The 17,758-nt window shown below is 42.7% G+C and overlaps 2 protein-coding genes across 2 annotated transcripts in view; one reads left to right on the top strand and one right to left on the bottom strand.

Moving 5' to 3' along the window:
* The window catches only part of LAT2 (linker for activation of T cells family member 2), an 11,934-nt gene extending 6,680 nt beyond the window's left edge, over window positions 1-5,254 (top strand). The window contains exons 10-13 of the mRNA XM_085314646.1: window positions 745-810; window positions 1,679-1,747; window positions 2,645-2,717; window positions 5,198-5,254. Coding sequence (XP_085170772.1) covers window positions 745-810; window positions 1,679-1,747; window positions 2,645-2,717; window positions 5,198-5,216 — 227 coding nt within the window. The 3' untranslated portion in view covers window positions 5,217-5,254. The remainder of the gene's footprint in view (window positions 1-744; window positions 811-1,678; window positions 1,748-2,644; window positions 2,718-5,197) is intronic.
* Window positions 5,255-8,979: 3,725 nt separating this feature from the next.
* RFC2 (replication factor C subunit 2) lies at window positions 8,980-16,266 on the bottom strand. Its single transcript, XM_085314990.1, has 11 exons — window positions 16,060-16,266; window positions 15,408-15,477; window positions 14,708-14,749; window positions 14,208-14,314; window positions 12,898-12,999; window positions 12,186-12,286; window positions 11,330-11,487; window positions 10,901-10,966; window positions 10,317-10,397; window positions 10,036-10,149; window positions 8,980-9,317 (listed from the first exon to the last, which is right to left on the bottom strand). Exons 1-11 carry the CDS (start codon window positions 16,167-16,169, stop codon window positions 9,207-9,209), a joined length of 1,062 nt encoding a protein of 353 aa, XP_085171116.1. The 5' UTR covers window positions 16,170-16,266; the 3' UTR covers window positions 8,980-9,206.
* Between the last annotated feature and the right edge of the window lie 1,492 nt (window positions 16,267-17,758).

Here is a 17,758-nt window from a genome sequence, read left to right as displayed (position 1 = left end):
TTTTTTTTTTTTTTTTTTTCTTTTAAAGAGACATTGGCTCCAGATGCTATTAGGTTCATGTCTTTAGGAGCAGCACACTGCTGGTGTGTGGCAGATGTCTCTCTGCGTGACAGTGCTAGCTCCAGCAGCCCTTGCACTGGTGGTGCCAGAGCCCACTGGGAGCCCCATCCTTGCTGCTGCAGGCACTGTGCAGTGTCCACTGCTTTGGTGGAGTGTTTGTTCGAAGAGCAGAGCTGAGCGAACACAGGGTGGTGCAGGGACGGAGTGGAGCTGGAAGGGCAATGGAGCCATTTGCCGGAGAGCCGTGTCATCAGAGGTGCCTCATTCAAAAGCCAGCAGCTCTTTTGTGTGTATCGTTTGGTCATGGGTTTAACTTGGACCAGAACCTGGCCTTGCGGTGGGAGGCTTTGCTCTGAGTGATGAATCAGGGTTTGTCTGGAGTGGTTGAGTACTGTGGACAAAGCGCCATGCATGCAGCTGCAGCAGGATCAAGTCTCTGCTCTGCCCCATATATCCCATGTGACCTTGGACAAGTGTCTTTACACCTCCATATCTCAGTTTCTTCTCAGAAGCTGAGGATAAGCCCAAGAAAATGCCACAGTCWCTAGCTTGGTGACCAGGAAAGAAAACCCTACCCTAACTGTAAATAGCCCTTTTCTATAGACAGGTGATACCAAAGCCCTGCAGATGCTTTCCATGTCACCTGTACTTTAAATCCTTTTCCTTCTTTCTTCTTTTTGCCAGAAGAAGAGGAGGATTCCTATTCCTATCAAAATGTCATCATTGGAGCATCTCACAGCTCTGATTCAGGTAAGTGTCTTGCTGTCATGATTCATGTGTGTTGTACAAAGGTGTCTAGAAGCCCAGACATGGACCAAGACTTGCTCAGTTAAGGGAAAAATGACTCCTTCAGAGACAGACCCAGCTCTTTACATGAATCCCATGCTGGGAAATCCTGTATGCAGGTGACTGGAGCAGTAAGAGGCACAATTGGAACAAAACAGGCCTGGAATATTTTCCCTTTCTATAGGAAAATACACCATAGTGACACCTTGTCAGCTGTCAGTTTATCTCTGAGCTTTGACTTGGAGGTCTCTGGAGCAATCCAGGAGCTTTGGCATCCTCATTGCATCTCTAGTTCTTTCAGTGGTGTTATAGGAAGATTTATTGTAGTTTCAGGCCCCAGTCTGAGATTTCTCATCACTTCCAGCCTGAGAAGGCTGCAGCCATTGAGCCACTGGAGCATGGTGTTGGACCATAGTCTCTGCTTAAGGGCTTTGAACTTCTGTCCTGGGATGTTGCTGTCAAAACAGGAAGTCAGTTTGGTTTCCTTCAGTGAATTAACACAGTATTTTCTGCACTGATAAACCCTACACCTGCTCTTGTATGTACACTTGCTTTGTATGGTGTGATTAGAGGAAGCAAGAGTAGCGGGAGTCACTCTGACCCCTGTCCAAGCCTGCAAAAACCAAGACACATGGTTAGGACTGGAAAATAGATGAGGCAGCATCAGGAGACCTGCAGCAGGACGGCTGCAGCCTGGACAGCCATAGCCATGTGCCTGGCTGGAAACTCAGCCATGTGTCCATCACTGGCTGAGGTGGTAGGAGGGGATTTCACAGAGACCCATTTTTAGTCCATTTGCTGTTTCACATCAGTCTGTCCAAACTTTTCTTAGTCACAGATGACACAGGAGACTATGAGAACAGCGCAGCAATACATATATGGAAACTCCAGCAAGTGGAAGGTATGTTCTCAACAGCTATTTACTATTTATGGATAGGGCTCATGGGTACAGTGCCCATTGTATTAGACCAGTATAGATCATGATGATGCAGACATCACCCCCATCCTGAGGTGTTTTTTCCTCAGTCATCCATGATAGACATCTAAGGTCATGCGCAAATTACTACACACACTTGCAGCTGAACTTTGACATCTGCTCTGATGGTGACCTGGTGTTTCTGGTACTTCCCAGTAGCTAAGCCTAAGATCTGACCACAAGCTGCTACAGAAGAATGTCACTATCATATTTTATATCCTCTTAAATTTTGAACGACTTCTGATACAAACTCTGCCTTGTTCTGTAATCCCCTAAGACAAAGAAATGTACAACATGAATATTCAGTGTCACCAGTGTCAATACAGTGAATATCCTGAAATGATTATTTGTATTATTTCTTAAGATAACTTTTAAACAACAGAGTTTAATCTAACATGGGGTTTCCTGTGAAGCATAGGGGTAGCCTGGCCTGGGAGGTGCTGGTGAATGCGTATGTGTATATTTAAGAGCTTTCTGTGTCTGGTGTGGAAGGTGCCTAAGCAAACTGATTCTTGTTATCCTGTTTGTGCACTCTCTGTGTACTCTCTAGATTAAATGCAAGTTCATGTGTTTGGCTCTGAAAAACTCTGTCCAAAATACCTGCTCACAGAATGTTTGCAAGTTTGTTATGACCATGTTGAAGCGCTTTCAAGGAAATCTTGACACTGTGATACGGCGTTTTTTATCCCAGACACAGAAACATGTTGACATTGAATGCTGAAAATACTGGTGGGATGCACTGTATGCATATGGTGTGCACGTGCATTTAGATCAACCTACTTATTGATCAGTACTTTCCTGTATTAACAACTCTGAATACAGAAAGCCAGGATGATGAGCCAGATTATGTTAACACGGACCCCGATTCAGGCTTTGCACCTCTGTCAAAGCAAAGGTAACGAGTCCAAACGTTTAATGCGTTTCCTTGGGGGGGGTGGGGGGGAAGACTGTGTGTATTGCTAGGAATGACTGGTACTCACAGCAAAGAGAGCACTTGTGGTGCTTTGCAGCCCTGCTGTTGGGTATTGCTCACGAGCCATGTCAGACAGTCTTCAGCACCCCATGGGGCTGTACAGGAAGCAGGTCTGTTCCCCAAGTACTCCCCAGCCTGCTCTCTGCCATGCTACCTCGTTGTCTGGTGCCAAGCCGCATAGCGCAGACTGTGGAGACAAATTTGTCCAAGCTGACGTCCCAGCGCTGCCCTTCTCCAACACATAGGAATTCAAAGGTGCTTTAGAGCAGCTTTGGGCAGCTCTGTGGCCAACGGAGCCTCGTGCTGCAACGTGCTGCAGACAGGAACCCCCAGACTCCTCTGGTTTGTGCAGCTCAAAGGTAGAGCGCCTTAAGGGACTCCCTGGGCTCAGCTGAGTGCTAGCTGCTCTGATAATACTGCATATCCTGCCCTGTTTTCAGCAGTAACCTGGTGTTGATGATACAGAATTACACCAGGCAGTTAAAAATAAAACTTGCTGCAGAAAGAGTTCATGGTACTAAATGAGCGAATGATAAAATGCAATGTCTGTAAACATATGGTAAAGTACAGAAGAAAAACAACCCCAGATATACCATGCACAGCGTTAGGTTCTGCATCAGCTTTACAGCTCAGAAGAAGCTCTTGGAGTCTTTGTGGATAGTTCTCAGCAAACATCTACCGAGCTCTCAGCAGTCATCAAAAAAACTGACATATGTGTGTTAGAAAGGAAAAGAGGAAAATACCTCACCGCTGTGCTGATGTATATACATTTGTGGTGTCTCCATATCCTCGTTAGTGTGTAGTGTTTGCCACCCTGCTCCAGACTGGCTGAGGACTCCAGCTGTGAAATGTACTGGGGCAGTATCAGCCAGTGTTTCTTGCTTTTGCTACAAGTGCCAAACTGTGAGCACCCATGGTGAGCAGACACCACCCAATGAGATTTTTCTGAAGCCGTGCAAAATATTTAAGAATTCTCACAGCCATCCAAAGAATAGTTACACTAGCCTACATGTTTCAGCATTTGCTTTAACTTTAGCATTCTGTCCCTGGCAGCATTAACTCTTACTTGCAGAGAATTTGCTAGATGGGAAGCTGCAACAGAGGCAGGTTGTATGTTTTGGTCAAGGATTTCAGCATATGCTATCACTCATGGCATGCAAGTCACTTCCCAACACCACATACACATGGTCTTGCTGATTATACCCTGACCAGGGAGGGGAACATCTGCCTGGGCAACAAATACAGCTCAGGGTGCTAATGCCTCCTCCCTGAGCAAGCTGAAAGTGGGAACCAGCCTCAGAAACGTTGTCCCTGCTGCAGCAGTACTGCACTGCTAGGTTTCTCTCTCTGCTTTAGTTGGAGCAAGTGAAAACAATATTGTAAAAATGGATTKTTTCAGATAGAGTTGTAGAGAAGAATCCTTTTGGAAGGTGTTTATGGAATTGCCAGGCATTCTGTTAGCTAAATATATGGAGAGGAGGAAGCTAGATACTCCATGAAAATAAGAAAAATGCCACAGGGTAACTTTTCTAAGCTGTTCTGCATGTATTTCTCATCCACAGAGAAATTTCAAGGATGAGGGGATTACCCTTCTGTGTTAGTCACAGCATGGTCATTCAGCTTCCTGATCTGATAGTGGCTGTGCAGTGCTGGACACTCTGGGCTGCTCTATTTGCTGTTTGTAACAGAGTGTGCCTACCTCATTTGGAGGTTTGGGGAAAAGAGAGCAACAGTCAGAACCGATAGATGCCCAATATGTTTAGCAATGCTACTGCAGTGGCCCTCCTGACTTTCTGGAGAGCAAATATCGAAGCAGCATGGGATTACCACAAAAGTACCCCCCCAAATGCGATAAATGGGGCTGGGCAGGTAGAAGAGGGAGGAATAACTGTCCTATGAAGTGCTGGTGGTACAGATTTCCCGGGAAAACCTCCAGTTGTAAACTCTAGCAGTATGTTATTGTGGCAATATCTATAAACAGCTTATGAAAGCTCTGCAAATAAATTAGATTTGCCAGTTCACTTTTTGCTGATAGAATGATACCTCCTTTACAGTTTTTGCTAGCACAGTAATGCTGTAAACCGGCCTCCCCACCCCCATCCAACAAGCAAATGCCAATACAAGTTTTCAGTACAAAGGACTGGCTGACATGGAAGCTCTCCACCAAGGGAGGATGGATTCTTAAATGGGCTTCTGGCATCGAGACTCTTTGCACTCCTCAGGGATAACCATCAGGCAGTGTGACTGGGGCATCTGCTTAGATTTTAAAAATTTTATAGCACTTCGGAAATATACTTCACTACCAACCACTAAAAATAAAATGTAACAGGCAGCAGACTTAAGGTGAAAGTGGGCATTAAAAGTCAGCAGACTTACTTTCCCCTCCCTCCTCTTATTTCAAGAACATCACATAAAATCTGAAGTCTTTTGCCAAGCTGTAAGAGCATCCCCAGCGAACATGTGTATAAAAGGGAGGCTTTGATACTGTCATGAAATCTTTTCTCCAGATTGTGCCCAAGATCATTTAGAAGGGATGCAGCTGAAGGGAAGGAATACTCTGCTTGAAGTCCTGCAACATTTCAACTGCGAACATGTAACCGGAGAAAGCACTCTGCCCAGCAGCGAATTCTGGCTGATCAACGCAGCAGTTACCAGGGGCAAGCCAAGAGCTCGTTATCCTGTCTCATTTCCCTGCACATCTACGCGACAGAGCATGGCTAGTCTGTGCAAAGTTTTCTCCTGTCAAGCATGAAATGAATCTCCAAATTACTGAGCGGTAATGTGGTCAACTGCTTAATTTGTCAGGCCGAGTCATGCAAGATGCTATTAAAACATAAGGATTATGGTTCTGATTTAGTTCCTACACTCTCCTACTGAAGCTGGAACCCGCAAGGAGAGGTCAGTTTTACGACAGCAGTGTTTTTCTGGAGCTAAATGAGACACCAAATGTTCGCAAAAGTTAAGGACTAAAGAGGATTAAATCCTTGCTTTATCCACAGCTAGTAACTCACAGTATTTATCTATGGCAGTTCTCCCTGTGCTTTGGTATCTGTTTTACAGCAATACAAAGACACTGTAAGAACTGAGAAGGTACGATTTGTTACTGTCAGCTTCAAAAATTGCACCAGTCTTTCAGAATTGCTGTAGGAACATCAGACCTGGAACTTAACTCTTGTCTCTTAAGCCCTGATGCACAGATTTGTCACTGCTGTCCTACTTATTTATTAAAAGTGAAAAGCCTCCAAAGAAAATTCAGTTTTTTATTACAGTTTAATATGATGCACATGGTGTCTTTTTGACTGGATGAGGCAGGCTGAAATGGGAGCCTGTGTAGCAATGATATAGAATAGTGTGTAGGGTCCTACTAAGAGGAAAAAAATAGCTCCTTTAAAGCCTTGTTTCTCAAAATTGCTTTAGAAAGCTCCTGTGCTTCAAGAAAGGGCATGGCTTACCCTGCAAATCCCCATTACTGACAARAACAAGCAGAGATGTGGCAGTAAGAGCAAGTGAGCTCTGGAGTGGGAGAAAGGGATGTCAGGTGCTTCCTGCTACAAGTGACTTTTGGCTGTATTTTTAGCAGAATTGGTAAGAACACAGGTGGCCGTTGCCTGTGTGTCTGTGTTTGAAATAGCAAGTTTGATGTGTGACTTGGGAGATTTACTTCTAGCTCCTACAAATGTGCTTCCACAGGGTTCTTACAACAGAGGGAATCTTGCAGGGATGTATGTGTGCAGTAAGCTAACAGCCTGGCTTTCTGCTCACCCCAGCCCCTGCTGGTTCCACTTGTAAAAAGTCACAAATTCTTGTTTTGTGATGTTTCAATGCTGTGCAAAAAGTTTGCACAAACAAGGGACGCTGACCATAGAGAGGAGGAAAACGTCTGCTTCCCCGTGAGCCTGGAGCAGACACAGTGACACCCACAGCATGTGCTAGCTCCGTGCAGGCRTGCATAAATGCATGGAAATGACAAGGACATCTTTGTTACCGAAACACTGCACACGGCCCACACACAGCCACAAAATGTTCATTCTTGGTGACTAATTTAACACCTGAAGAGGCACGCAATTTTTGTTAAATGCTGCAGACTGTATATTTTTCAAGATCTATAGTCACTGGAGGCAAATGGTGACTTCCATTTTCAGTGATGTGCAGTGATGTTATATCTGCTTGTTATTCTAATTTCATAACCGGAGGGAGCCATTAAATGCTTCGGATAATATTAACAGCTGTAAGAGATCCTTGGCACACAGTAACRTATACAGTTAATCACTACTAAAAAACTCCCAACAAGTTCTAGCCTTTAGGTAAGTGTACAGCCAAAACACTAAAATGCAAGATTTATTGCTGTCTGCGCTGAGCAGGGAGGTGGATTAAACCAATGAATTCTTCCTGATGCAAGGTCCTTCCATTGCCAAAATCTGAACTGAGAGTTGTGGAACCTAAGCAGGCTGAGCTATTTGTTGACATAGATGATATTCCCTTCTTTTGCTGAGAGTCTGGGCAACTCTATTTTTCAGCACCCCAGAACAATCAGCTTTGGAGAGGGGTAAATCCTTTCCTGCTTTGTAAAGCTCTGCAAGCACTTTTCAGCCAGTGATCTCATTGTGTTGGAAAATAACCAGGGACTGTTACAGGAAGTTTCATAAAAGTTGTTATAATCTTGTTTTGAAACCCTTAAGGTTTTTTATTTCACAATTGGTGAGTACGTAAGTGTAAATATGTTCCCTGACAGATTGTCCTGTGCAGGGATTTTTGGTGCTAGACTAAAACTGCCAGATCCTGTGTYGTCTAGCAATAATTCAATGAGAAATTACATGTCTCTTGGGTACATACATCTCTTTTTCCTTATTCATATTAGGTAGGCAGCCAAACTGCACTTCTTGTTTTCAGTTTAAAAGATGCTTTAGAAAGGTAGTTTTGGCACTGCTGAGACAGCTATCAAAAATGGAGCGGGGGAGCCGTACCTAACTATTGGAAGGAAAGCAGTAGCTCTGAGCACACAGCAACTGTGAGAAATCGTTTGGTAGAACAGGCTGTGCTGGTGGCCTCTCAGACCAAGTGCTATTCCTTTTCTCAAGAATAGTGAGGGTGACTGGGTCCTATACAATGCTATGGAGGAGTAGTGCAGAAGAGAACCGGCTCCAATCTGGAGCTGAAAAGCAACATCTGAATACAATCAAGAAGAAACCATTTAAACCAGGTAGAACCTGTGATTCTCCATGTTTCTTCCTCTTCCAGTGGCACCAAGAAAGCAACTTACACAACACAGAGGTAGGAACATCCAGGGCAGGTAAGGAATAGTGCAGCCTTATGAGTCCTACTAATATGTTGTTTGATATTTTATGAAACTGCTGCTATAACACCTCTTCCTTCTCTGTTTAACAGTGAAAATACTAAACCAGAACACAAAGGCAGAGTAGGCTGGCTGGAATGTACAGCCAAAGGAAAATTAACCTACTCTTTAAATTTTATTATTTAAGCTTTTGGGGAGAAAAGCTTTGATGCTTTGTCTGTAGAGGACTCAGCAGCTTAAGCCCCTTACTACTAAATTATTAATCATATAGTTTAACAGAAGCACAAATGTGTCTGTGCTTTAGCTGTCAGTTAATTTGCTTTCCTGCACTCTGAATTAAAAAGGATTGTCTTAAGGCTCTGTTAGATGAGCTTCAAGAAGTCTTGATGGGGCAGTTTAAGATGTCATTACCCCTACAGCTGAGACAGAAGAAAGGAGGGTATATTCAGTTATTGCTTCGGTGCAAGGGCCAGTCTTTTAGAATGAASCCGAGTTACGCTGCCAGTGAAGATCAATTTGGCACTGATGAAGCTGTGATGTGTGCAAATGTAATCCTTCTAAGTATGCTTGGTGAAGAATTCTCACTTACCCACAGCCCATAAACAGCACCCAATTGCAACACCTTGCATCCTTTGTAACTTCATTAAATGAGGGTCATTTTCTGTCCATAAGAGTATTTCTTTCTTCATCTCAGTAAGACCACCACTAATGATCAGTTGTGATATACAATCACTAACAAAGCAATTAAACCCTTGTTTTACCTGCTGTTAGGTCTGGGTACTATTGCCATAAGCACTTTTGCTGATGTAGTAGAGAGAAAACCTTAGTATTTCTCCTTACACTGGACTATTACAGTCATCTTTTCCACCTCAGTTATACCACAGGTAAGAGTTTTTGGTTTAAAGTATATTCTAAAGCTTTATTGGTCTAAATTAAGAAAGTACAAATCATTTTTACAACAGAAACTGGTTATTTTTCTGGTATTTAGTAAAACCAGAGGAACAAGCTCTTTGCATGCAGAATTCAAGACAGACACAACTCTGACACACACAGAGTCACTGATCTCACACATCAATCTTTCACCTTCCAGAATGTCGCTTTCAGCTCAGTCAGATACTCTAGCTTGCTGTAGGGGGTGTAGTCTTCTGACACAATCTGGCCAGCAGTCCAGCCATCTGCAAGAGTGAGTTCACACCTTCCACTATCTTCATATGAGTGTACCCAATTTCCTGGTGATAAAGACATTGTCAAATCTTCTGTTTTTCATAGTCTGTTTCATTAGCAAAATATTTCCTGGTCTATTTTGATCTCTCACAGTCTACATATAGTAAGACTAGTGACAATCTGCTAAATATCTCTTACTGCTAAAAGACTAGCTTCAGAGTCATTTGCGGCTAAGAAAAACCTATCTTATAAGAAACACTGATAGCACTCATAGTGCTATCACATTCTAATGTAGACCAACTGGAATGCTGTTCTTTGATGACAGTCTGTATTTCCCCACTCCCTTTGTAGGGAGCATGGTGCATATATTTGAGGACAGGTTTTAAATCTAAAAGTGATTCCATCACATCAGTTTACCATTTGTCAATTGGCTGTCGATACAATTTCATATTTTGCAATCTGTTGGACTAGAATCGACTGTGTTCTTGAAGAAAGTTCTCAAAAAGTTAACCGAATCTTTGATTTAATGGCTGTCTGAATTTATTATTTACATCTGTTATTAATTCTAGTTAAAATAGCGACAGCCACAATTAGACTTTAGTCTTCAAGTGACCATTCTTACTGACAAACAGGTGAGGCAAGATGGGAAGGGAAACAGTAATAAAAAGTTTAAAATATTTTTTGCACTAATATCTAGCAAATCTCAAGTGGAGATTTGCTGCTGCTGCTATATAATGGATCACRTTGTCTTTTTAAAAAGGCCCCCAAAACCCCACTACTAACCTTGACAAATTCCAATTTCAGATATTCTGGCATTTGAAAGGTTTTACACACACGGAAAATGTTGCCAATCACATCTTCTGGAGAGTACCCAAGTCGCCACAGGTGGGCAAGAATCTGTGCAAGTAAGGATAATTCAACATTTATCTGAAAACTTATCAGGTGAGTCAACTGCATAGTTTTTCCCTTATCTTGAATAACAAAGCATGCTGTGAAGTCTTCAAAACAAGCATTCTGTAGAGAGAACATGTCTGATTACAGGGACATAATCCATGAAAACCAACCTTGTATGCTTCATCAATATTTGCATTGAGGCAGTGTTGTATCATTTCTTTCACAAGCAGAGGATGAGGCTCGTCACATACCTATGTCAAAGAGAATATTAAATTTCAAGATACTAGAACATCCTGCACTAACACCCCAGTAGTTTCACTAAGCTTCTGGACAGTTGAAGTATTGAATCAGACTTATCCTATAATACAGATTAAATTCACTATAGTTTAAATAATGTGACTTTACAGTAATATAGCTATCATGCAATGGCAGACTCAAAAGTGCTAAAAGAGACCACTCAAGTAATAGATTCAAGAGTTACCACTGTGAAGTTTCCCACCAGTCATGTGATTCATGTGCTCCGAGATAGGTGTAAAGCCAAAAAGTCTCAGATGTGCTGTTAAGGTCTGCAAATGCTCCCTGTATTTTCAAAAGGCACACGGACTTATTGTTTTGCTTAATGACATAATTGCTACATGCTTTACACTGCCTGCAAACTGGCAAAGTGCTTTTTAAGTTTTATGTATCTCAAAGAAGATTTCACATAGTTACAGGGGCTAGACTTCTAGCATCACTGTTTTACACTATTACTAACCTTAAAAACATTTTCACTGTTTATAAAGCCAAATCCGGAATATGTGGACTGTAAGTTGTTTAATGCCTATGAAAAGAAAAATTAAGATGTCAGTTATTTTCTGAAGTGCTCTACTTCTGGCTTCTCTCTTCAGGATGAAATACAGACTTCTTAGTAAATTATACCAAATATGCAGCTTTAAGTTAGACAACAAAATAAACAGCAAATGTATGTGGACTTTCTTTCCTCCAACAAGTCAGTATCTGATTTTCATCAATTAATTTTTAAGTAGCAGATCCACTTTTTAAGCCTTGCCAAACTAAACACTTTAGCTACTATTGTGCCATAGATCACATTCCCGTTGCTTTCCCTCTCCAAAGATAAATCCTTAAAGTTTTTTGCTTTAAACAGAGGTTTTAAAGCAAGGTTTCACTGTCTTTCCTCTTTTACCTGTCTCATATCTCCTTGGGCTGTGAAGATAATGGCTTCCAGTCCATCATCTGTATATGGCACATCTTCCTTTTCAACGATTTTCAGTAGCCTTGCAAGGATTTGTGAATCTGTCAGCTTGGTGTAACGTAGCACTGCACACCGAGACTGAATAGGTTCTGAGGATAGAGATGCATAATTAATGTTTCCCTCTTTTCTTAAAAAAAAAAAATGTTTCTTCTCAGCTTGGAAGAAAATATCGCAGTTTCCAGCTCTTCATTTGTCATATTCTATTAAAGAAAAAGAATCTGTCAGCTCCAGACAGAATATAGTGTATRCTTCAGCATATACAATTATGTTATAGTCCTTCACTTGAGCCCAAATGCACTATTTGATTTTGCCCTCGTATGAGCAAACACATATCAAGCTCAGCTTCTGTTCTGTTGGTTTTCTAATTGTAGACATTAATCATGCTATTTTAACTCCTTAAACAAAAACAGTCTGTCTACTATATTTTAGTGGGTAGGGAAACTTGAAGATTTTGCCATAGGAGGCATGTCAACAAAAGGGGTTAATRCTCAGTAAACAATACACCAAACACATTTTAAACTGTATCAGAAGCTGGACAGAGATTAACCCCAGAGTACTAGAAATCTGGTTCCGTAGAGATGCATAGCATAGAAACAGCTGTTCAGAGGGTTCACCGGCTACTCAAATACGCTCTTTTTTTATTAGCTGGATTTTCAGGTGGTTTGAGTTTCAGAAGTWCCACAGCTTCTTACAATAAGCAGGTTCAAGGTATTTCAGAAAATTACTTTGAAAGTTAGCCAACAGTATGGAGAATATATTACAAAAGCAGGGACTGGCAGCACTTTACCTATGATTTTATCAGAGGCATTACATGCAAGCGCAAAGCGTGTTGTTTTGGAATAAATTTCCATTGTTCTTCTCAATGCTTGCTGTGCTCCATCTGTCATGCTGGGGGGAAAAAAGGAGTTAGGACAGATTTTGTCTTTCGATGACTTTTAACTGCAGCCTAATAACTATTTTTGTACAGGCATCCGAGTTTACTCTGACAGTGCTTTGTAAATTACTTGATATTCTGGCTTGGTAAACTAAGCAGCTTTTGCTAGGCATGTAAGCAGATCACCCTGTCACTGAGACCTCCATAAGACTAACATACAAAATTAACATTAAGTCATTAATACTCTGGAGAATACTACTGAGAATATTAGTACTTATAGGCAGGTGCAGGAGAATGTGCCTGTTTTCATCCAGTGAAATTAACACTGTCTACAGTAAGCCAGATTCTTTCCAAACAAAAACAGCCATTGAACTGGGTGATGCTATTTCATGCCCAGCTAAATCCCTGTTCCAACCCAGTATTCAGYATCTCTTTAAATGTAGCAATCTCTGCTCGATAAGAGGAATCTTGTAAGACCACTGTTCCATGAATACCTATTTCTTACTAAATTATTTTTGATAGCCTGATAGCAATAGCTAAGACCATCTTTGACAGCCACTTTGCAGAAAGAAGATAAGCAGAACAGATTTCATGTGTAGCTGAGGTCAAGAGAAAAACAATGTACCTGTCTGCTTCATCAAGGATGATTATTTTATGCCGACCTTTCGGAAGTGTGACCTTTTGCTGGGCAAACATTTTGATTTTGTTTCTCACAACATCAATGCCTCTGGAACAATAATTCAAGTAATTCAGTTACGTAAGTTACATAATAGACCTTATTCCACAGCTGCAGCTTAAGCATTCCTGAGCTCCCATTCTCAGAATCAGAATCACAGAACTGAGGTTGGAAGGGACCTCTGGAGACCATCTAGTCCAAACCACCTGCTCAAGCATATTCTCCTCCTGTTTTGTCTCTRTCCCATCAGCTGTGCCACTGTAACTGTTCATATCACCATGTTGTAAGCCAGATTGCCTAACTGATTAAGGTTTAAACCTCAACAACCCTTCTTTCTGGAAGTTTTGAAAAAATAATTTAAAAGGTTATTTCAGTGACTTTAYGTACAGCACTGCCACAAAAGCAGTTACCTTTGGCAAAAGGTAAGGTTAGTAAGTGAACAAGGGCCAAAGTTTTTAAGACTGCTTTGCCAATACTTTACATCCTCGGACTTACCCGTAACTCAGAATAATTTAAGAGAACCACCTGGTCATCTGCATTATACTAGCCCAACATGGACACTTTCCTAGACGGAGTTGGTCAAAGAGTTACTTTTAAAAATAAATGATTTTCGTTTTGTTCTGTTTAGAACAATGAATGTCATAATTCTAAAGTTTTCCTGTAACTGATATTAACGAAGCAGTAGAATGTATTGTACCCGTATACAACCTTCCATTATCATCTTCAGAATACTTCAGCACAGGGTCTACTAAAGGACTTGGGAAATATTATAATTAAGCTTTAGCGCCTGATCCTCAGAAAAGATTCAGTGCCCTCTACATACATAACACACTCATCCTACAGTTTAATCAACTACCTTTACAGTTCTAATTTCTATCGCTTTTTGTCCTAAGCACTGAAGAGTTCCATTCTAAACAACTCATTCTCTTTTCATTCTTAGGAGGGTATTTATGAATGCAAGAAGCATTACTCTTTAAAGTAAATTTGAGAAGACAGTACCATGACAGATTCTGTGTGCCATCTGCTTGCATTTTTGTGTATCAAGTTTGTAAAACATCAGGTGGTAACTGGCATATTCATAGATGGATAGCCAAAGATCACCTAACTTTTAATTGGAAAAACTGCATTAAAAAATAAGTATTATAGATATTACTGTACCAATAAGCCTGTCAAAGCTGCCTGAGTTCAACTAAAAATAAAAATGGATACTTGCTTCTTCATTAAAACTATGACTAGATTTATACAGCCCTCATTCTCACCTGTCATTTGAGGCATTCAACTCCAGAACAGCATCCTTTAATGCAGGACCAAGCAGAGCACGAGCCAAGCAGAGGATACTGGTGGTTTTGCCAGTTCCTGGAGGACCCTGGGAATGCAACAATGGCTGTTAAGTTTTATGCCATTTTCTGGTTTGTACTCTCTGCAGTGCTCCCCAATCATGAAAAATAGCTGCAAGGCAGAAACTGGAGAGAGAATATTGGACTAGGAGTTGCCAGAGTTCAGAATCCAGCCCCCAACAGAAATGCTGCAGGGAGAAGTACAAGACATGCTTCAATGGGCACCTAAAGACTAAGTTAATTCTCAACAGAAGGCTATTTCTTGTGTATTCTGCCAGGAATATTGCTCTGTGACTGTATAGTCATGATCTCTTTTACCCAGACATTTAGGAACCATGTAAATTATACTGGGAGGCTACTGTGGCTCAGTTCAGAAGCTAGGACCTACATAGTGCAACACAGTACAGCATAATAATACTTACAGCAATTATAATATTTGGTACATTCCCCTCTTTTGCAAAGACCTAAGATAAAATAATAAAAAACGATGTAAGAAAACTGACACCAAATAATTCCCAATTCTACTCCATTTTAACCACGAGAAAAAGARCTAATCATTTTTCTCCCTCCTGCTTCCTCTTTTTGAACCTCAGTGTCTTYATGTTTTTTCAGTTGATCAGTTAGAAGTCAACCCCTAGAATAATACGGAGAAACTTAAAAGCACTTAATATCACAGTTTTTAGTACTATTGCCTTTCCCTTTTATCTATTTTAATTACTTATTTGCTACTATGAGCTTTCTGCTAACAAATGCTGTGTTCACAAACTCATTTACCACAAAAATATTTTTCTTTCAGTAGAAAAATTGCTAAACATGTTTCTTTCCATTGCAGTATAAGCTACCTTTATTCATTGAAATAGTATTATTATAATGGCTACAAGTTTTCTAACTCGTATCAAAACACAGCCAATTTAAGCATCATCCCAATTTGAGAAGCAGTATTTCTTTACAACACCACTCAAATGTRTTCTAAAATACCTGATTTCTACATTAAGTCAGAAGGTTTTTTCCACTTACTCAAGCATGCACCTATAAACACAAAAGTGCTTTTTTTTGGTCTGCGGATCTAGACAGAGTTGTTTCCTGAGCTAACCTATAAAACATGAAGGGACTGCAACACACCTCCAACCTGCTCACAGTGTCTTCATTTCCAACTATTTCACATARCTTCACCGGTCTGTATTTTTCTACCCTGTAAAAGTAAAACCCCAAACGCTTAAGCACACGTAATCACGTTTTTGTAGCGTTTTACCCGGTTCACAAGAGGAGGACTGCATTAAGACAGCACGGAGCGAAGATGGCTTGATGCGTTCTACGTAAAAACCCCAGAGGATTTCGCTCCCCTCACTAAGTGCTTTGTTTCATGACACTAATTCCTCAAATCCAGTCAGTAACTTTTGCTAGTACGGAGCAGGGAAGGGAGGATGAAGCTCGGGCACGAGCATCCCCCCCCCGCCCCCCTTCCCCCCCAACGTTTGCCCCTTTTCAGCGCCAGGCGCCAGCCCGGCCCCTTACGGGCCCTTCCTGAGGGGACGCGGGGACGCGCCGCTCGCCCCCGCCTTCCCGCCAACAGCTGTGCCCCGCCCCCTGCTTGCGCGAACGCCGCGCGCGCCCTTCCGCTCGCCCCATAGGCTACGCCACGCTAAGCCCCACCTCCCGCCTCGCTCTGCTCCAATGGCCATGCGCCCCCGGCCCTTCCTCCCTCCCCAGCCCCGCCCCCGCGCGCCTGGCGGCCGGGCCGCGCTCTCCCCTCACGGTCGCTCCCGGCTCTCACCACGGCAGCTCGTAATGGCCGCTGGCGGCGGCGGCCGGGGGCTCGGCGGAGCCCCGCTTCTCGCCTGCCGCAGGCCCGGCCTTCTCGCCCTCCGCGGCCTCCGCCTCCATCCCGGCGGCAGCTGGCCCGGCCCGGCCCTGGCCTTCCCGCCGTCCCCGCCGCCTCCGTGAGGGGAGGGCGGCGCTCCCGGGCCCGCCCTGCGGGGCGGGGCGGCGGAGGGCGCCCGGAAGGCTCCGCCGCGGAGCGGCTTCCTGGGCCGCGGTGCCGCCGCCCTCCGCCGGTGCTGGCGGCTGCGGGAGGGGCCGGGCCGGGCCGGGCCGGGCCAGGCCAGGCCAGGCTAGGCTAGGCTAGGCTAGGCTAGGCTAGGCTAGGCTTTGCTGAGACGGGGCGGGCAGTTAGCGGTCGGGGCCGCTCGCAGCACTGCTGGGTGGGATGGTGCGCACTTTGGGAGTCGGGCTGTTCTGTGCCTTTGCTGGCTGGTTAAGTCATTCTAAGAAAAAGAGTAATGCTTTTGCGCCTCAGGGATCTAAACACTTGTTTCCTTTTCTAGCTACCTCTGTTTTCCCATGTAACATGAAAACAGTTAAAAAGTGCATTGCCAAACATCGTAAGTTGTGTTACTAGAGAATGGTGTTGGGATAATGCTGTTGAACRTTGGAATTTCTTGATTTGATATTTTGGTAGTTACTGGGACTTTGCTACATCCTCAGGCTCTGCTTATGCTCAGCAGAATCAATGGTACTTCTGTTGGTTTAGTGAGTTTAGAGGACTTTTCCTTCAGTCTAGGGTATACTAGTATTTCTAATTTAAACCTGATGTGAAACAGGAATTTAGTCCTGGTCGTATATGAACTGCCGTGTGAGTGATGGTGCTCTTCTGTTGGTTTAGTGAGTTTAGAGGACTTTTCCTTCAGTCTAGGGTATACTAGTATTTCTAATTTAAACCTGATGTGAAACAGGAATTTAGTCCTGGTCGTATATGAACTGCCSTGTGAGTGATGATGCTCTTCTTAAGAGGGTGAATTTGCATCACTTCCTGTTAACATTTGCATTTGAGTGTAGTTATCTTAAGGGCTGGTGCTTGTTGCTTGGCTTTTGAGGTTTGTACCTGGGTGTTTGCAGATGAAAACATTGCCTTCAGCCTTTGGAGCTGGTTCTGCCTGTGGCCTGACAGCGATTGCTTTTGTTGAGTTCTTCATGAGGATCCAAAACTCTGGAGGGTRCACTTTCTGTTATATAGTTTTGCATCTGAGCTTTTATGTAGGCAGGATGGTTGGTGTTTTAATTTTGTTTTATTTTTTATTAATAGCTGTACACAGTTCATAGTGGTTTTGTGGTAGGTGTTACATAAGGRTGAAATTGTAAGTGATCTGCGGACTTTTAAGTGGCAGTCTAAATTAGCTGTATTTTACCCATTGAGGTATAGTAGGAGAGTAAAATGAAGGTATAATTATGTGTCTTATGAGGACAAGGCAGTTGGGTTTTTTTTCAGTGTAGACTTTTTTCAGTGTAGACTGTTTCTAGCATGCATACTGGCTAACTGCATTGTTCTAGTAATACTTCAGACTTGCTGTGTTACTGTTGTCTTTGGATTTAGCTTACTGCAATATTCGGCAGCAACCAACATGAGGCAGTGAAATACTGCAGCTGCATACAGCACTGTTGGTCATAAAAGTCTGTCAGTATAACCCACTGGACAT

The sequence above is a fragment of the Rhea americana genome, unplaced genomic scaffold, assembly GCF_003343005.1.
Source record: "Rhea americana isolate MKP2758 unplaced genomic scaffold, rheAme1 scaffold_111, whole genome shotgun sequence".
Taxonomy (NCBI): domain Eukaryota; kingdom Metazoa; phylum Chordata; class Aves; order Rheiformes; family Rheidae; genus Rhea; species Rhea americana.
This window is presented reverse-complemented; position numbering and strand designations above follow the sequence as displayed.